This window comes from Sceloporus undulatus, chromosome 4 (genome assembly GCF_019175285.1).
Source record: "Sceloporus undulatus isolate JIND9_A2432 ecotype Alabama chromosome 4, SceUnd_v1.1, whole genome shotgun sequence".
In the NCBI taxonomy this organism is placed as follows: domain Eukaryota; kingdom Metazoa; phylum Chordata; class Lepidosauria; order Squamata; family Phrynosomatidae; genus Sceloporus; species Sceloporus undulatus.
Genome location: NC_056525.1, coordinates 190,752,146 through 190,767,406, shown reverse-complemented (window position 1 = coordinate 190,767,406; position 15,261 = coordinate 190,752,146). Strand labels below are relative to the sequence as shown.

Here is a 15,261-nt window from a genome sequence, read left to right as displayed (position 1 = left end):
GATATTTGATGAGGCTTGGGTCTCCTTAAACATGTGGCACAAAATAATTATGTTAGTCGCTGGTCCAAATGCATAGCAAAGAAAGCTGCATCTATTGGCCTCTCCTCATCCCTTCTCTTTAATCTGAGCTTGGACATTGCTCCTACATCTTAAATTAACGCTACTGGAGATAGCTTTCTGTGAATTGCGTTCGTTTTCTTATGTCTCTTGTTCCCCTAGTATGATTCACATACATTACAATGGCCTTTTCCATATTGCCAATTATTTGGTGACCCTGCCTCTAGGCAAGTATCAGTGTTTTTTTCTCTAAGGAAAGGTGCAATGTATATTCCATAGAACTACTTTGTGGTAGATTTGCCGATGTTCCTTATTCCTAAAGAAGATGCCCATCTAATATCTTGGACGTAGAGTCTATGTAACATATTCTATTGTATTGTAGACTTTACAATCAAATCTGACAAGCCAAAATGTATCCATTATTAAGTAAGATGAATGGAAGATCAGACCTTTTTTAATGTAAAATTCTTGATGGAAGATAAATGCCTGAATGTCTCTCTTGTAGTTGTCAGATTTCTCTCTGAAGCAGCTAGACTCAGAATCCACTGTGTATGAAAGGACAGTTAGAGTTAGAATTAGAGTATATGGGGAATTTTATTGTGGGGAATTCTGAGAACTTGTATAGTGGTACCCCGGGTTACGAAATCGTTCCGCCCGCCGCTTTCGTAACCCGAATACTCGCAGCCGAAAAACCCATTGGCGCAATGGGGAAAAGCCGCGATTTCCGTGTGAAATAGCGCCGAAAAGCACCAAAAAATTTTCGTAACCGAAAAAACCTTCGTACCCGGAACAGTTTTTTAATTGGATTTTTTTCGTAACCCGGAAATTCGTAAGGCGCGCATTCGTATCCCGGGGTACCACTGTATCTTGACTGAATCCCTAAAATTTGGATCTATGGACGTAATAAATAGACTGACTGAATTACCGAAAGCAGATCGTTTGAGTGGTGGAACACACTCCTCAAGAAGTCCATGCATGTCCTAGTTTTATCTGGAAGTAGATGAAGACGTTTTGTTTCTCCCAGGCAGTAGAGCTTTTTACTCCTTTTCTGTGTGTTTGTTGTTTAAAATTAAATTACTGATAAATATATTTTAAATAGGTGTGCATGTGTTTTTAATTTTTTTTAAAAATCACTTGGTAAACGTTTATGTTCAGAGTGGTCTACAATCATATGTGAAATGTTCATACTGCAACTATATACCCACATTTATAATAATAAATCCTACTGATTGCAGTAAAATATATAAACATATGAGCATGAGCAGGATTTTACCTTCAGAGCTTAAAGGAGACCTGATAGTGCAGTGGTTATACCAGTATGCAGCCACAAGGTTGTGAGTTCGATCCTGGAGGGCTCCAAGACTGGCTCAGCCTTTCATCCTTTCCTAGGTCCTTAAAATGAGTACCCAGCTTGTTGGGAGCAATGAACTTACAGATTGTAAACCACTTAGAGAGTGCTGAGCTCAGTGATAAGCAATATAGAAATGTACATGCTATTGCTATTCAGAGGCTGAGAATTATTCCTGTGTTGTTTCTTCTTCAGAAATTATAGGGGGGATTTTCATGAAAAAGAAGAATTTAAAGGTTAAAATATAGTCCAAATATAGCTTTGCCCTCTTCACACCCAGAATATGCTCTGATTAAGCATATGGGGAAGCTACCAGACAAACCACCACTAATGCAACACCGAACAAAACTGGCTGCCTTCACTGCTCATGAAAATACACAAATATTATTGGATCACATAAATTCACACAATTATAATTTTTTGTAAGTTTTTTGGGTTATGTGGCCATGTTCTAGCAGAGTTTGTTCCTGATGTTTTTGCCAGCATCTGTGGAAACTGGATGCCGGCCATGAAAGCCTTCAACTTCACAATTCACACAATTACTGAGAGACAAAACATTAGAAAAATTTTAAAAGGAATGGGAACTGGTAATTAGATTTATGAAAGAGCAATGGGGAGACACAGCAGTTATAGGTCTGAGGTGACAATAACAAAGTAGGAGTGGAAATGGATGGATAAAAGAATTAGTAAGGTTACACAATATTAAGGACATAGAAAATAGTAGAAAATAATAGATGCATATATATTATACAAAGTAAATGCAAAGGATTAAAGTAGTCTAAAGGAGAGTTAGATAGAGTAAGACAAATGCAGTGTAGCAATAAAATCACAAAGACAAATAGACAAGTTGATGACAAGGTAATTAAATGAAGTTGTAAATGTGAGTGTACGGACACTCAGTTGGGAGGTAAAGTACTTTTACATTTTGTAGTGTTGGGTTTTTTGTTTTTGTTTTAGAATAGGTAAAGAATGAAAATTGTAGATATAATAAGCACAAAATGTTAGAGTTTTAAAGGTAAAGTAAGTGGTAGAAGGTATAAGTAGGTAAAAAAGGCTAGGAACAGACAATAAGAAAGAGAGATTATAACAAGGAAATGATAAAAAAGAAAGTAGTTAAGAATGAGGCTAAGAGGAGACAATGAATTATTAGAAAGCATGTAGAAGAGATACAGTAGATGCAGAAGGGATAGAATAAAGAAGGTAAATGGATAGTAGGAGAAGTGGGGATGAAGTAAGGTAATGTTATAGGTTGTTACATTGTTATTTTTGGGGAGGGATGTTTGTCTATGATGAAGAAAAACAAATAAAATATTAATTGTTAAAATGAAAATGCACCAATACACCTGCTTGACCTTTGAACAAGAATTCTTTTTCCCCCTCCCCGTTCAAAACGTTCTTGTATTGTTTAGGTTTTTAAAAATAAAATAATGATGGTGATGATGATGATGGAGGAGGATTTGGAAGTCAGGTTACAAGTCAGGTCTGGTATTTGGCCTACCCTATCTGTATATCATAACTAGTTGGTTAAAGTATATGGTGTTGTGCTTTAAGATAATACTTAGAACATGTTTTCTGGATAATATTGATTAAATATGGACTGATCTCTTTGTTTTACAGTTATGTCCACAATATTGGCCTGAGAATGGGGTTCATCGACATGGTCCTATTCAGGTGGAGTTTGTTTCTGCTGATTTAGAAGAAGACATTATCAGCCGGATATTCCGGATTTATAATGCGTCAAGAGTAAGGACCTTACTCAGTCATTTATTTTACTTACGATAGTAGAAGAAAATGGGTTCACATATTAAAGAGTTGAAGCACCATTAACTAACATACCATTAAACCATCATTATGGGAACAAGCCACAGCAAGGCTTGGACTTGTACACTTTCCTTTCCCTCTCTTCCTCTGGCATGGCTGCAAGAAGTGGAAACTTTCACGTTTGTTTTAGATTAACCACAGTTTGCAATTTGGTCTCAATGCAGTTAACATGAACTATATACAATCATAAAACATAAACTGCAGCTAATTTTAAAATGAAGCAGAATTTTCCAGTCTCTGGAAAAGAGACAAAGGAGGAAGTGAGGATTAAACATTAACAAGAATACATATTTATTGCAATAAGCATATTCTACTTTTGCAAAAGAATTTCCTCAGTAATACATATTAAATATGTTAGATTTGCAAATTAAGTATATGGTTTTCTTCCAATGATAATGTAACAATGTTTCATTGCAAAACAAAGCAAACTGAATGCAACATAACCAGTTGGGGAGAATCCACATGATATGACCAACAAACCTGTTTCTTTACTGGGAAAAGCATGTCTTCTAAGCTCAGTGTGTCATCTCAGTGATCCCAAACCTTGCTGGGGTTCATCCTCTTAAAGATGTATGTATGTATGTATGTATGTATGTATTTCCCTCTCTTTTCCTAGAACTGGGACCCTGAGCAGCTCACAACATTAAAAAAAAAATACGAAGAACAAAAAGAAAAGTTATACATTAAAACAAAATTAAATAGATTATTTATTAAAAGAATGAAAATATAGTTAAAAAGATAAAAATTTTAAATACTTAAAATGATACAACTCCCTAAGCTGGTCCTCTAACAACATTCTGTTTTTAAAAGCCTGCCTGCATAAGAAGGTTTTAACCTGCCGGTGGAAGGCCAATAAAGAGGGACAGAGAGTAGGGTCTCTCCAGAGGATCTCAGGACCTGGGCCGGGTCATAGAGGGAGATACAGTCTGCCAAGCAGCCTGGACCTGAGCCATATAGGGCTTAATAGGTCACCACCAGCACTTTGAAATTTGCCCAGAAAAAAGTTAAATTGTGGATTAGCATCATGCCTAAATGTAGCCATTATATCCCAGAGACTCATTATGTTTAGAGTAGGGGAATAATTTTAAATAAGGTATCTGATGATTTATAAGGACCCATTTTACAGATAAGTCTAATCACTGAACTCTCAAAAACCAAACTAACTAGATTTATTCAATATCTTTACACCATCATCATTAGCTACCTGAGTGTTGAGCCCAGTGTTTGAATTCTAGGGGGTGGGGAACAGAAGTAGTCAAATGCCCTTACCATTTGTACTTTCCCATCATTTACTGGTTTTAGAAGACAGGGATGTTTGGTTAAATTTAAAAAATAGGGAGAAATGAAGTTGGGTTTGATTTTATTAAGACACTCCCGTCTTTTTCTATGATTCATTCTGCTTACAAATATGTACTCCTTGCTATGGACATGAAAAAAATTACTAACGTTGTGATGGTAACATTACTCAAAATAAATTGTAATACAGAAATTACTTCTGAGCAAATGAAGTAAGAATTTGAGTGGGGTTTTTTTTTTGAAATAATCTTTATTAAAGTTTAAAATATTTACACCCACAGATTATTGCTTTTTCATAATCTTTTATATACATTCCTTAGAATCACCCCCCTCCCCCCCTGATTAGTTTCAGTAAATATCTTCTTAACGGCTAATCAAAATTATTTCTCTCTAAAAACATAATGTATCTGTAACTACGATCAACATTTATACTTTTTTTAACTCTTAATCATCTACTAAGACTGCATCCAAACATTAGGCTTTCTTCGTTATTTCATATCCTTACTGCTATATTACAACATTATTATTTAAACTCGGAAAGTAGAAATGCTAAAGGTTGAGATTACTTAAGGTGTTATATTATATCTTCCATCTGTCTTTGCAATATTTTAACAGTGGGTCCCAGATTTCTTTTGACTCTTCATATTTTTCCTTTAAGGCCATAGTTATCCTATCCATTTCTACTATTTCCAACGATTTACAAAGCCATGTGTCCACTGTGGGAACTTCAGAGTTTCTCCAGACTTTAGCTAATGACATTCTTGCAATAGTTATCAAATACAATATTGGTTATAGATACTGTCTAATTTCTTTACTCTCCACCATATTCAATAAAAACAGCTCAGGTTCCAGCTTTAGTTCAATTTGGTATGTCTTTTGTATAGTTTCCTTAATCCTACACCAGAAAGTTTGTACCTTAGGGCAAGTCCACCACATATGGTAAAAAGAGCCAACCTTCTCATTACATCTCCAACATATACCTGTATTGTTTTTATATATTTTACTTAATCTGGAAGGGGTCAAATACCATCTATGGATCATTTTTATTAAATTTTCTTTTATATCCATGCATAGTGTGAACTTTAGATCTTTTCCCCAGGCTTTTTCCCATCTTTCCAAATTTATTGGGTGTCCTATATTTTTTGCCCAACTAATCATGCATGATTTGATCTTTTCCTCTTCCAATTCCAATTTAAGCATAATTTATAAATTTTTGAAATTAGCCCTTTCCTATTACCGCCCCTAATAATCACATCTAATTCAGTTTCTTCCCTGCTCACACCTGGTTGTTTATTATCTAACCTGTATCGTTCACTCAGTTGTAAATATGAAAACCATTGTAGTTTGATACCATTTTCTTCTAATTCTTCCTTTGCTTTCATTAAAAAATTTCCCTTCTCTGTTTTTAAAATTTCTTTATACCTTAACCAGTTTCTTCTCTCTATTCCTGTTCTTTTTAATAAAGCTTCGTGTGCGGACACCCAATCTGGGATAGACCTATATATTTTCTCCTTATATTTGTTCCATACCCTAATTAATGAATTCCTAATTATATGATCATTAAAGATTTTGTTCTTAGATGTCTTCCCATACCATAGATATGCGTGCCAGCCATAAATTAGGTTAAACCCTTCTAATTTTAGTAGATTCTGATTTTCTAAGTGTATCCATTCCCAAATCCAATCTATGCAGCATGCGTGGTAGTATAATTTAAGATCGGGTAGACCTAATCCTCCCCTCTCCTTACTATCTGTTAATGATGACCACTTTATTCTTGCTTTTTTATTTGTCCAAATAAATTTCAGTATATCTTTTTTCCATCGTCCAAATATTAGATCGTTTCTAATTACTGGTAAATTTTGAAATAGAAAAATTATTTTGGGAAGTACACTCATTTTAAACAATGCAATCCTGCCCAACCAAGATATTTGTAGTTTCGACCAAGTTTCCAAATTTTTCTTTATTTCTTGCCAATTTTTGCTATAATTGTTATCAAAAAGATCACTATTTTTATTTGTTATGTATATTCCTAAATATTTGACTTTTTTCTGAATTTGTATTTCTGTTTTTGTTTGTAGATTTTCTTGTTTCTTTTTCCTCAAATTACATGTCACCATTGCAGATTTGGACTTATTTATTTTGAAGCCCACACATTCCCCAAAAACCTCAACCAACTGAAGGGCTTTTTCCACATTTATCAAAGGGTTTTCCACTATTATAACCAAATCGTCTGCATATGCTTTTATTCTATATTCCTGTCCTTTTATTCTGGTTCCTCTAATTTCCTTATTATTTCTTATCTCATTACATAATATCTCAATGCTCATGATAAATAATAGAGGGGAAAGTGGACAACCTTGTCTAGTACCTTTCTCAATCCTAACTGTTTCTGTTTTAGAATTTGAATGGTTTTTAAAAAACTGATAGCATATCTCTATGAACTTTATTATTTCTATTTCTTTGAAAATACCAAAGCTCACAAAAACTAACTGGTCGATTTTTTTAAACTCACATGTGAAGATTTGAAGCCAATATAAATTCAAGGTCTGAGACTTTGTGGTATTCCTTTGTATTGCTGCTACTGAAATGTGTAGCCTTTTAATATATTTATAAAATCATGCTTTAAAAGCAATACCATCTGTAAGAAGCAAAATATTTGCTCAGGATGCATTCTTTGGAAAGCCCTACTTTATCAGCCATTCTCTGCTATCTACCAAGATTTTAAAGAAAATGTCATATTCAGGATTATTCTTCATTGTTGCCATTGTTTCCTAGTATTTAAGGGATATCATAGTTATTGAAGACATCTCAATGGAAGAAGAATTTTAGTCAAGCTCAAAACTGCAAGTCCTTTTATCTGGTCATTTACAGTCCGCCCTTGCCATACGCAGGGGATCCGTTCTGGACCCACCCCACCCCGGCATAAGACATATTTCATGTATGCTGGAGTCCCATTTAATTGAATGGCGGTGCACTTCCATGTGCCAGGGCGCACACGCGCCAGAGGCATGTGCGACAATTTTGTCACTCACTGTCGCCGTCCTCATAAGCTGGAATCTGCATGTAGCAAGTGCGCATATGCTGAGGGTGAACTGTATTGATTCTGCATTCCTAAAGGAAACATGGCTGGAAATAGGAATGTTCCACCTTTGGAATCTCCTTGGCTTTTGCTATCAGAGCTGTGATGAAAATACATTTGCAACCCTCCACTGGATTTTTTTGTTTAAATCTATTTTAGATGTGCTCAAGGACACGTCTAATTTTCTGTGTGCGGTTGGCCACAAAAAGGACTCTGAGGCCTCCCTTAAATCCCTTGCCAGATCCTCAAATGCATGCATGTTTTTCCTGTCTGATATCAGATCAGACCTCCACCTCCTTTTGCCCGCTGGCAAAGACATTTCTATCCTAACAGACACGTAATAACTAGTTTGTTTCAAGGTGTCATTTTTATTATCTATTATCTATTAAGCCTTTGGTGGTGCTTGGAAGAGATCCAATGTCAAGTGGCCCTATGTCCACCTGCCTTAAATTATTATTTGGTTTGTTATAAAATGATCAGGAGAAAGACAAAGCATACATTAAAATGAAATAATTGATCATTTAATAACAAATCAAATAATAATTTAAGGCAGGTAGACATAGGGCCACTTCCTAGCATCACTATAGGATTTGAAGGGAAGATCTGCTCCTTCCTATGGCTCTAGGGATGCATCTTTGGCACTAGAGGATTACAGTTTTAAAGGATTTAAGCATGCAACATTTCCAGGCCATAGGGCTGCAAGATAGAGATAAAAAGCAAAGCTTCCTGATTATTATTTTTTAAATCAAAGTGCCACTTGAATCCTTTATCAACCTCACAATGTTTATCATTTTTAATAGTTAATAGTTAATTCAATAGTTTAGTTCATCTGATTTTTTTCTTTCTTTTGTAAAAATTACTAGGAAGATTTTATTCAGATTACATTATATAAAATAAAATGCATATTTGAAGAGAGATGCTAGTGAAGTGAGATTTGTTCTGGATGCACAAGGCTTGATTTTTCATTTTTGACAAGCAGTCATCAGACAATGAAAGTTCATTCTGAGAATTTTAAATTGACAAGCACATTTTAGAAAAGACAGCAGCCATACTTGGAACAGTATTGCAAATTTCATTTTGCTGGCCTGCGATTGCTATAATAATGATTGCATAGTTGGTTCTTGCAGTGTGCCATTGTTGCATTCCAACATATTTGTATTTTCTGCTATTTAGAATACCATCTGCATCATTCTTAAGAGACCAAGTCATAACTCCCAAATGTATTTGTTTTACTAAATTATTAGTAGTAGCAATCTACTTCAAGAACATTCAGTGTTGATTGGAGTGTGTGATGTTTATATTATATAGTTGTAGAATAAATAATGCTGTCTTTTTATTCTCCTGTTGGTTGGATCCCCACAGCCCCAGGATGGCTATCGAATGGTGCAGCAATTTCAGTTCCTGGGATGGCCCATGTATAGAGACACTCCTGTGTCTAAGCGCTCTTTTCTGAAACTCATACGTCAAGTGGACAAGTGGCAAGAAGAATACAATGGAGGTGAAGGTCGTACAGTCGTCCATTGCTTGTAAGTTGATGCAGTTCTACGATGATCATCACCAGCTTATGTGTCTTTAAAATAATAATCCCAACACAGAGTTTTCAAGTGTTGAGAGCACCTCACATCTCTTATTGAGTTGTAATTCTTACAATCACATATAAAACTTAACAGGTAAGCCAGTATTATTATGTCCCTGTTAAAGATGGGGGAACTGAAGGTGAGACAGTTTAGGTTGCCTAAGGCAAACTGGTAAGCATGTGACAGAGATGAGATTCAAATTGCACTGCTACTACTTTGACAGCAAATAATATCACTGCAGTGTAGTGGTGCCATAGTCTGCAAGGCTACTTTACTCACAGTGTCTGACTGTGAGCAGATACTTTGGAGAGCCTTGTTGAAACTTTACCATCTGCTTTCCTGCCAAAGCCAGTGCTAAGCCCTCCATGATGGACAGCTGAGGAAACACAGTGGCAGTGAGTAACTCTGTCATGATGTGGGGAAGGAAAATGAAAAGCAGACACAGTAGAAAATCTACCAGCCCTGAGCAGTCTGTTTCTCCAAAGTCTCATTTCCTTCATGGCTTCTGTACCCTTGACCTTCTTTCTCATTCCACAGAATAGTCCACCAACAAGCTGGCCCCAGTCTGCCACCTAAGGCAAAAGTGTCACCGTGACTTAGGAAAAGTCATCTATCCCAGTGAAAGATGTATCTGGCCATAGGAATGTTTTCGCCTCTTAAAATAGCAGCCATAGGGGAGGAGGTCCCAGATAAAATCCTTCCCACCCGAAATGATTTTATCAGGCCAACTGCCATTGAGGTCAATAGCAGCTTCTCTCCTCTGCTGAAAAGCAGCCTTTAGAGGAATTTGTTTGAATTACAGTATACTTACACAGTTTACACTGGTTTGGCCTTTATGTGGCTACTAATTTAGAAGGAGAAATGTACACACCATGACAAATTACCTGGATAACACCTATTTGACTTCAGTCAAAATCTCAATTAGAGCCAAGCCAAATCTTGGGGCTTTGGGCAGAAGACTACAACTTTTTTTTTAAAGAAGCACCTTGCATGTACATATCTTCCAAGTGTTTCCATTAAAAAGTTTCTGAAAAATTACCACAGCTGATCATGGCAGATAGTTTTATCTTATTGTATTGTGGTTTTCCTACTTGTTGAATGAAAATTATAATTCTTTATCTTGTGAGGATTAGCTCATTAATGCTTTGAGATCCACATCTGGGAGGTCCTTTTTAATGCAAATTGATCTTATCTCTTTCAATTACTCATGCTGTTAAATGGTTGTACCACATCTCATGCGCGTACCCACATGCACATCACTTCGAGGCGGCACAGAAAAAAGAAAAAAACTACCCTCCAATATAATCCTTTTAAATGACTTTATTTTAATTAAAATGCTCAAAGAATGGCACACTATCATCCAGTATTTTGGCAGCAGGGAACATTTTCTTTTCATGCTGCCTGGATGTGACAGATGTGCCATATTGTGGCTTGCTTTGAAAATCAACCATTTGTTCATTGCTGCCTTTAAAGAACTGCAAGCTAACTAGTCTGCTCACTGGTAATTATTAAGGTTTATTATTTTCAATGAAGTGCAGCCTAAAGATGCTGATTAGAATAGCTGTGGAAATAATCGAGTTTCCAGAAGGAGAGAGATTCTCTTGAAGATTAAAAATAACCAGAGATGAAGCATTATTAAATGCCATATTTAATCATGCTTCTGAACATTTATGTCTCACATTTTTGCAGCAAGCCACTGTCATATTCTTAAGGCAAACACAATATTCCACTTCAAACATTGCTAAGGGATTAGGGTCAGGATGTAGGGTTGTCCAACCCCTCCCCTTCTCTTAATATAAATTCCTGATTAGTATTAATGTTTTTAAGAGCTGTACCATAATTGTGGTTTGGAACAACAAAGAAAATATTTGCCACCAACAAATAAAATGGAAGCACTATCCTGTCTCTTTTGGATCTCTTACCCTTAGACAAGATCATTTTATCGGAGTTGGCCTCTAAATCTTTGCCCAAGATTCTGCACAGGATACGTAAGTGCTCTCTGTCTCTGATCTAACTCCCTAAAACCCATCTTAAAAGCCAGACAGTTATATTAAGGGGAGGAATTCTGCTGTGATGGTGATCAGGGTGCTGAAGGACGACATTCCATTCCTCCCTCACAAGTGAGCCACAGTATGACAAGCAGAAGCAGGGACCTTGCGGGGTCCTTATCCCATCCCAACTCACTGGCAGAAGGGGACTGGACATGTCTTCCTTCAGCATCTGTCACTTCACTTGCCAGCACCATAGAACCCCTTCACTTGAATGGCTGTCTGGCTTTTAAGCTGGGTCTTAGGAGCATTTTCAGTGGTGGCAATGGTGCCACAATCATAAATGTGAATTCGAAACATTTACAAGGTCCTTACTTTAGTTAATGATGTCATAACTGCCTAACCAGATACCCTAGCCAATTAATGAATAATCATTTCACTGAGTTCCCCAAATAATGGTACAGAGTTGAGGAATTTCACAAAGGAAAAGAAAAAGTTTAAGGTCAGCAAGGAACATCACTATTTCTAGTTCCTAGGATGACAGGCAGACTTGGATTTGGACCATAATTAGTATTTCCCCTTGTTTTTGTACTTAAAACAATTAGATAAAATTAAAAATTATATCTGGATTTTATTTTAATAAATAATTTTAAGCTTTTTTTTAAATGTATGTCACTTGAACAACAGGACCAGGCCTGTAGTTCAAGTGACTTCTAAATCCAAGTCCTCATGTTTGATTTCAACTCCCAGAGAGCAACCCCCACCTAAGATTGCCAGTGTGGTAAAGTATACTGGGAGCTGTAGTTCTTCAACACTTGTGGTGCCAAAGTCTGAGACCCACTGCTACACATACTGCTTCTGCTTTTGCTGCAGCTTCATTGCAGTATTATCTTTCCACGTGGGATTGACTGATACATCATTAATAGCGATTGCTCTGTCAACATATGAATAAACTTATTTGGGGGGTGGGAGGCTTTGAGAGTTTGGTACTTTGAGGGGAAACAACACCGAGAGGAACGAACACCATGCTAAAAGATAATCAAGTCATTTTGCTGCTTTTCTTACAGGAATGGAGGAGGCCGCAGTGGGACATTTTGCGCAATCAGTATTGTTTGTGAAATGCTGCGACACCAGAGAGCTGTTGATGTATTCCATGCTGTGAAGACCCTGAGGAATAATAAGCCTAATATGGTGGACCTTCTGGTATGAGCTCTTTAAAACTACACCGCTAAGTAGAAAATTCTTTCCTATTATCAGAAAGCACAGTGACATTTTCCAGATTTATACTGAGAGCTGTTCATAAAAGCATGTCTGTTGTTTTCTAAAGAGGATAATGAAATCACTTGACTTGTAAAAGTATTTTTACACTGCTTTCTTCCCGAGGAGACGTGTTCTGTGTATGCTAGAATTTTTATGAAAACTTAAAAACTTTCAACAGAACATCCTTATTAATTTCCCTTTCTGGCAGTGGCAATCCACATGTAGAGCAGCCTTTGTATGGCAGAAATAATAGTCATGTAAAATGAAATGCCAGATTTTCAAATTATATATTTTATAAATAGCTTAATCTCCTAATATTTATCAAGACTGTGAATTTCAGTTTGACATTCAGAGTATTGCATTTAATTATGGCTCTTCTATCTTGCAGAAAGATTAAAAGAGTTCAGAAACAAAGGGCCAAGAGCAATTATTTCCTTGTAGAGTGCTTTATGGAACTTCTTAAATACAGAATTGTTGAAATGCGTTGCAGCATCTCTCTCTCTCACACACACACAAGAAAACTCAAAGCCTAAGGATAGTATGATTTACTTTGCTGAATACTATTGTACAAACAGTAGCAGTGGACCTGTCTTTTTAAGTAGCCAAGGAGAAAATCCACTGTCAGAAATTGTTTGGCATGTTGTTAAAGCTCCATTTGGATAGCTAAATGAAGTATTTGGGCAGTGTGGTTTATGGGTCATTTGCTACACTTTATCTCATCTATCTTCCAACAGGTTCACGCTGGCAGGAGTTTTGTCACTGTGCAGTTTGTCTGACACAAAATGTGTAGCTAGAAAAACCTGTAAAGGTAGATAACTAATAGATGTGTAGTTGGGGAAAATTAGAGGCATTAGATGCATTGGAGAAAGGAAATTAGAACAGAAAATAATAAAAGTATGAGTATGTGCAGAAATCATTGCAGAAACTCTGAAATAAACTCAAGGTCCATTCTGAAGGTACAGTAGGGGGACCCAATGTTAGATGACTTTGGTACTAAAATAAAATAAATAAGATAAATAATTAAAAGATAAGGAGAGAAATGCTGTTTCTCTATGGTAGACAAGAATGAACATCTTCTTTGGCCAAACTACAAGTGATTCCAGAGCATGCCTTGTGTTTGCCTTTAATTTTCTTTTAGTATTTATTGTCTGATGGGGCATTTGAGTGGCTGGATAATCTGCTGACTGGGTTAGATAGCTGGGTTTAACGCTAGTACCGGCCCCAATAATCTGGAACTTATATGACAAGGTGTTCTGTTTACCAATTCTCTACATGTGAATAATCTCACTAACATTGTAAACAAGATTTGAAAACTCATTCACACTGACCACAGCCAACAAAATAAATAATGTGCACAGAAGAGAAAATGGTTTCATTATGTAATTTTAATTAATAGAACATATCCTTGGTGTACTCCCTTTTACAACTGACATTATATTTTGTTTTTTCCTCCAGGATCAATATAAATTCTGCTATGAAGTGGCTTTGGAGTACTTGAATTCTGGCTGATGGCACAAAAATGTGGAGGGATCAAAACCTTTCACTGCCACAATCAAAGCGAGTTGCTTCATGATATCTGTGTGTAAGAGAGACAAGGACTTCTCAGTGTTACGCTTCTATTGCTTTGTATTGGCTCTTTTTAAGAGCCCAAGAGAGTCTTTCCAAAAAAAATGCTTGCACTGCCCATTTTCCACAGTATGGCTGCTGCTTGAGACACCTACAATCCCACAGTAAAACACAAACTCACTTCAGTGGCTTAAAACCACTATCATATAAACCCATCAACTTGATATACCAGCCTAGTCATCTGGTAAACTAAAGAGCACAATTCTACTCTAATGAAGAAATTTTTATGTTTCTGTTGTACTTTTTCTTGCCAGTGATCCTTTGTTGTTGTCGTCAGGGCCTAGTGTACATTTTTGTTCTGTGGAGAATGCCGTCTAGCATTTTGATAAATGTATTTTAGTTACATTTGTATCTTACTTGCTCCTAATAGAACAATGCCACTGTAGCTTAAACCAAACTAATAGCTACACAAACAGACCACATTAACTTTGCAGAGCTGCATTTTTCTGTCCAACTTGTATTGTCTGAGAAAGGAGAGACTTGACAGAAGTCCATTATGAAAATGGAGAAAAAATAAAGACAGGAGGATCAGATTAATATATCCAAAGCTTTTTCCCCATTTGTTTATATTGTAAATATTTTTTGATTTCATCAAATTATTTATTCATTAAAAAGAAATCTTTTGTGAAGCACAGTGAGTGACAATCATTTTTATTAAGCTCTGGAAATGCTTATTGTATTATATTGTAAACATTTGTTTACTTTGTCTGGATTCGCAACTTAATAAATAATTACATATATGATAAAATCTCATTTAATATATAGCTGGCTAAGGTTAAACCTTGTGAAAGGCTTTCGGATGATTGCTTTAGTGCAGCTGAATGGATGGTTTCTATTCCTAGGGCCATAGCTCAATATCAGAACGCAGAGTATGTGTATATGAATCCTCCAAATCAATCCACGTCAGCTCAGGTTGAAGGATCTGCAGCAGGCAGCTATGAAATTGTGAAAACCTGGATTTCAGAGGAATGGTTGATGGAACTGAGATGGATGGACAAATGGCAGCTACGGTAAATCATAGTTCTTTACTCTATGAGTCCTGCTCACAAGAGCCTAAACAAATCTCTGGGGCCATAGCCATCCCACCCAACATTGCAAACTGTTTCATTTCAGAGTCAAAGGAGCTAGCCATATTAGTTTGTTATGGGAAATACAGCATATTATTATTATTATTATTATTATTATTATTATTATTATTATTATTATTAT

At 36.2% G+C, this 15,261-nt stretch overlaps 1 protein-coding gene across 1 annotated transcript in view; it reads left to right on the top strand.

Annotated features, from left to right (window-relative positions):
* Nucleotides 1-14,681, top strand: part of PTPRM (protein tyrosine phosphatase receptor type M) — a 292,405-nt gene extending 277,724 nt beyond the window's left edge. Inside the window, exons 25-28 of the mRNA XM_042464433.1 lie at nucleotides 3,023-3,148; nucleotides 8,964-9,127; nucleotides 12,234-12,369; nucleotides 13,882-14,681. Of these exons, the coding sequence (XP_042320367.1) occupies nucleotides 3,023-3,148; nucleotides 8,964-9,127; nucleotides 12,234-12,369; nucleotides 13,882-13,935 (480 nt within the window). The 3' untranslated portion in view covers nucleotides 13,936-14,681. The remainder of the gene's footprint in view (nucleotides 1-3,022; nucleotides 3,149-8,963; nucleotides 9,128-12,233; nucleotides 12,370-13,881) is intronic.
* Nucleotides 14,682-15,261: the final 580 nt, after the last annotated feature.